We start from the raw sequence: 3,592 nt of genomic DNA, 5'->3' as shown, positions 1-3,592 counted from the left end.
CTTTCCCTATGAATCGCTCAACATAAAATAGTACAAAGTTCCAAAAACGTTATGAAATTACAATGATCATCAAAAAATAAGATACTATAAAAACCCTCTTCAAATTGAATATTTTTAAATTATTCTATTAATATTAGAAATGTTACGAGTATATATAAAAGAAAGTTCTTGTAATATTTCTATACTTTTAAGCGATCTGTAATTATATGATATCTCAAAGAAATTATTGTAATTTACTGTATAAGACAACGATGCCGCCATTAAACGAGTTTTAGGCAATTTTAGTTCCCAACTGATTGCGTTTCATCATGCAACAAATTTTGATTAGCGTTAGTCTAAAGGTTGAACAAAAAGAGATCTCAAACTTTTCAGGCATGACTACTGCCTAGATATGGTTGGTTGGTTTCTTTCTGGGACGGCTTAGGGGTGGGGCTGATAAAGATACAGGCCAAAAGAAAGTTTTTTTTTTTTTTAAAAAAATAAAAGATAAACTCAACTCGGCCTTAAAAACAGTGGTAATGCAAAGGGGTTGAGTTCTTTCATTCCACTTGATCAATTAATATGAACTCTGGATTTTCCCTTCAAATTTTCTGTCTCCATAATTATCCCTTAGCGATGAAAGAGAGTTGAAAAGCACACGAAGTTTAAGTGAAAAGTAAAACTAAGAAGAAGCCTCATTTGGGGAAGCATGCTCTGTACAAGACAAGGTGACACTGGCCACGAATGACTAGCTATCAATATTATTTTTGCAAGGAAGAGTCCTCTCCTTTATTTTATTTCCCCCCTCAATCAGTACAGTTTTGAGCTTGCCGACCTTGAAAACTTCTTAGAAGAAGATTTTGATGAAGACAAGTCTCCTGACCGTCTTCTCAGCATCTGCTTCATACCATCAGCAACTCTAACTGCTGGATTCGAATTGAATTTACCACAAAATGACATGTGAGCTCTCACAGCTTCTTCCATTCCAAACTGCTTTTTACCTCTGCTAAGTTCATCTCTAACAGCTTCTGAGCATAATCCACACAGCCACTTGCCATCAAACTTGGCCTTCACTTCACTAATATATTCTTGGGTGCAATCCTCTTTCAGTCCACAACACTCACACTGGACTGATTCAATCTCCATATCGTTTTCTTTTTCCCTCCTTGAGATTTTCTTTGCTTGAAGAGGTTTCGGAATGATAAATAGGACTTGTTTCGACTTTCAATTAAAGTGATGGGGGCAATAGCATGGTATATAATTATAGGAGCTCTGATATGATTACAATGATAAAACAGAAAATGGGTTTCTTTTCTTTCTTTGTGACTGATGGGTTTCTTTGCTACGAGAACTACGTGTGTCTTTGGTGTTATGTGAGAGGTTTTATGGTTGGCTAGAAAGGGAGAGAGCTAAGAGCAGGGAAAGATGCCATAATTTCCTCCATGTTACAAGGGACAGGAAGATGTGGAAAATGAGAAGGGGTAGTCGGAGGGGGGCCTCAAGACGTTGCCCTTTCTAGCCATTTAAATCTAAATTCAGGGGGCTTCAATAAAATCATTTTCTTTTGGGCCTCTTGTCGATTTGTATGTAATTTTACGTTCTCACATGGTGTTAGTTTTTCTTTATTTGATTGACAGTTACATTCGGTTGGTGTTTTGAACAGGGCCTGTCTTGGCTAGTGGCTATACATGGCTTAGCTGTCAGTGGCTCTGGAACTCTCGGCTAGGGCTTGGCTTGCCCTCCTGGGGCTTGCTTTTCTTTCTTTTCTGTCAGCACGCTGGCTTGTTTCCCGTCCAAGCTTGTTTGTTTGGTTACCCTGATTCTATGAATGCATGCGTTGACTACTTGACCATGGATTGAATCAAAACTCACCACAAGGTCAATATCATCACCACAACACTTTAATGATGAAATGGCCCGGGAGTTCGTGGTTCACCAGCCAATGATGAATCCGATGGATATGAGTTAATTTGTGATGGTTATCACTTACCAGTAACCCTTCAAATTCTTTAACCTTAGATAGCCTTCCGAGCAATAACAATAACAACTATCATGTTTCTGATACATCGAAAACAAAATGTTATAATCACAGCATCTTCATTTTAAGAACATTTTTTATACTCTTTACTTTCTCATTACAAAAATATATTTTAACATCTTGTGATTCATGACTGCAAGAGTAATTGAGTGATCATAGATGGTTCATGTGATGTTATATTTTTTAAGCTGCCCTATGACCACTAGCAATTCAATTACTTGGTATGTAAGTTTTCTATCTACGAATGATGATGTATAATTTCGACCAATTCAATTACTCCTATTTATGTCATGCCAAAACCTTTTTTAATTGATTGTTATGAACATGAGGTAATTCCACTTAATACATTGTAAATTAAAGTTTCTAAAAGCATGTTATGGTAGTAAAAGATTTAAAATTTGCATGATAAATCTCGAGTTTAAATGTGTATTTTTTATAAAAACTTAAGACAGCCGAAATTTTATTAATTCATCTAAGCTTTCAAAATGAGCTTTTCAGAGGGTGGAGTTTTTTTAAATTAAAAAAAATACTGTAAATTAAAAATATTTTTAAAAAATTAAAAATATTATAATTATAATTATAATACCTTCGAATAACTAGCTACAAGATTGTCATATATTTTGGTTGATATATTAATTAACTTGCTCGAGGCAAGAATCTCTATGAATTATACTCTAAGTGGTTGCTAATAAAAAGGGTTTGAAAATTTATTTATGATGACATTGGGTTAGAAGAAGTTAAGGCTTCAATATCTTGTTGCCGAGTCTAAATCTTGTCCTCAAAAGATGTACAATAATAATTTCGATCAGCCATATAAGGTGGTTAATCCTATTAATTTACTCGGCAGAAATGCAGGGTAAAAGAATTTTATGGTCACGGGCTGTTTAATCTGACAAAACAGGGGAAATGACAACATGCGTATGGAGTATGATCTCTATCTTGTCTTGCAATAATGCTAGAACTTTTTGGCATGACTATAAGAGTTCGAACATATCTTCAATGTAGAAGGTACGTTCCTGTGATTATCGTCAAAGTTTCGAAAACATGCGGTGCTTGTAATTTGTTCCCATTCATAATTCATTTAGTTCAAAGTTCTATGCAAGTTCCTGCAGCACGAACCCAAGCAACCTTGTTAAAAAGGAAATGGAAGGGAAGAGAGGAAAAATCTCAAGCAACTTAAGATCGACTGGGGGGGTGTTATATCATATTACTTGTTAATTTTTGTCTCTGTTCTTCTTCAAAGGGTGACGTCGTACTGACCTTGTCTTGGCATCTTTTGGAACAGAAGCCATCAATAATTACAAGTTTTTCCTGGATTTTCTGTCTTTTTAACCCTGCGGTTGGTTAGGGTTACTTTCTGTTCATGCTACAGCGTTGGTTTCACCTCCAGCTCCTGTAGTTCATGTTTTCATTCATTTTGACTTCAATTTGGCACAAGGCTTCTCAGATTTATACCCGTCTACGTGGCTGGTGTGTGCGTGCGTGTGTGTTAACACTTGACGAATTATATGTTTTTAGCAATGAGCAATCATAAATCAGCCATTATGTTCCCACCAGAATGCCACGATTTAAATA

General features: G+C 35.7%; 1 protein-coding gene across 1 annotated transcript; it reads right to left on the bottom strand.

Annotated features, from left to right (window-relative positions):
• Nucleotides 1–516: 516 nt before the first annotated feature.
• LOC105130053 (uncharacterized) lies at nt 517–1,522 on the bottom strand. The gene has a single exon (XM_011032373.1). It carries the CDS (start codon nt 1,123–1,125, stop codon nt 790–792), a length of 336 nt encoding a protein of 111 aa, XP_011030675.1. The 5' UTR covers nt 1,126–1,522; the 3' UTR covers nt 517–789.
• Nucleotides 1,523–3,592: the final 2,070 nt, after the last annotated feature.

Source organism: Populus euphratica, unplaced genomic scaffold (genome assembly GCF_000495115.2).
Source record: "Populus euphratica unplaced genomic scaffold, PopEup_1.0 scaffold17.1, whole genome shotgun sequence".
Taxonomy (NCBI): Eukaryota; Viridiplantae; Streptophyta; class Magnoliopsida; order Malpighiales; family Salicaceae; genus Populus; species Populus euphratica.
Note: the sequence above shows the minus strand (reverse complement) of the source record. Positions and strands in the feature narration are given on the sequence as shown.

What these genes read in the sequence shown, in the direction of transcription:
- LOC105130053 (XM_011032373.1), bottom strand. Translation starts at nt 1,125, where the DNA reads ATGGAGATTGAATCAGTCCAGTGTGAGTGTTGTGGACTGAAAGAGGAT.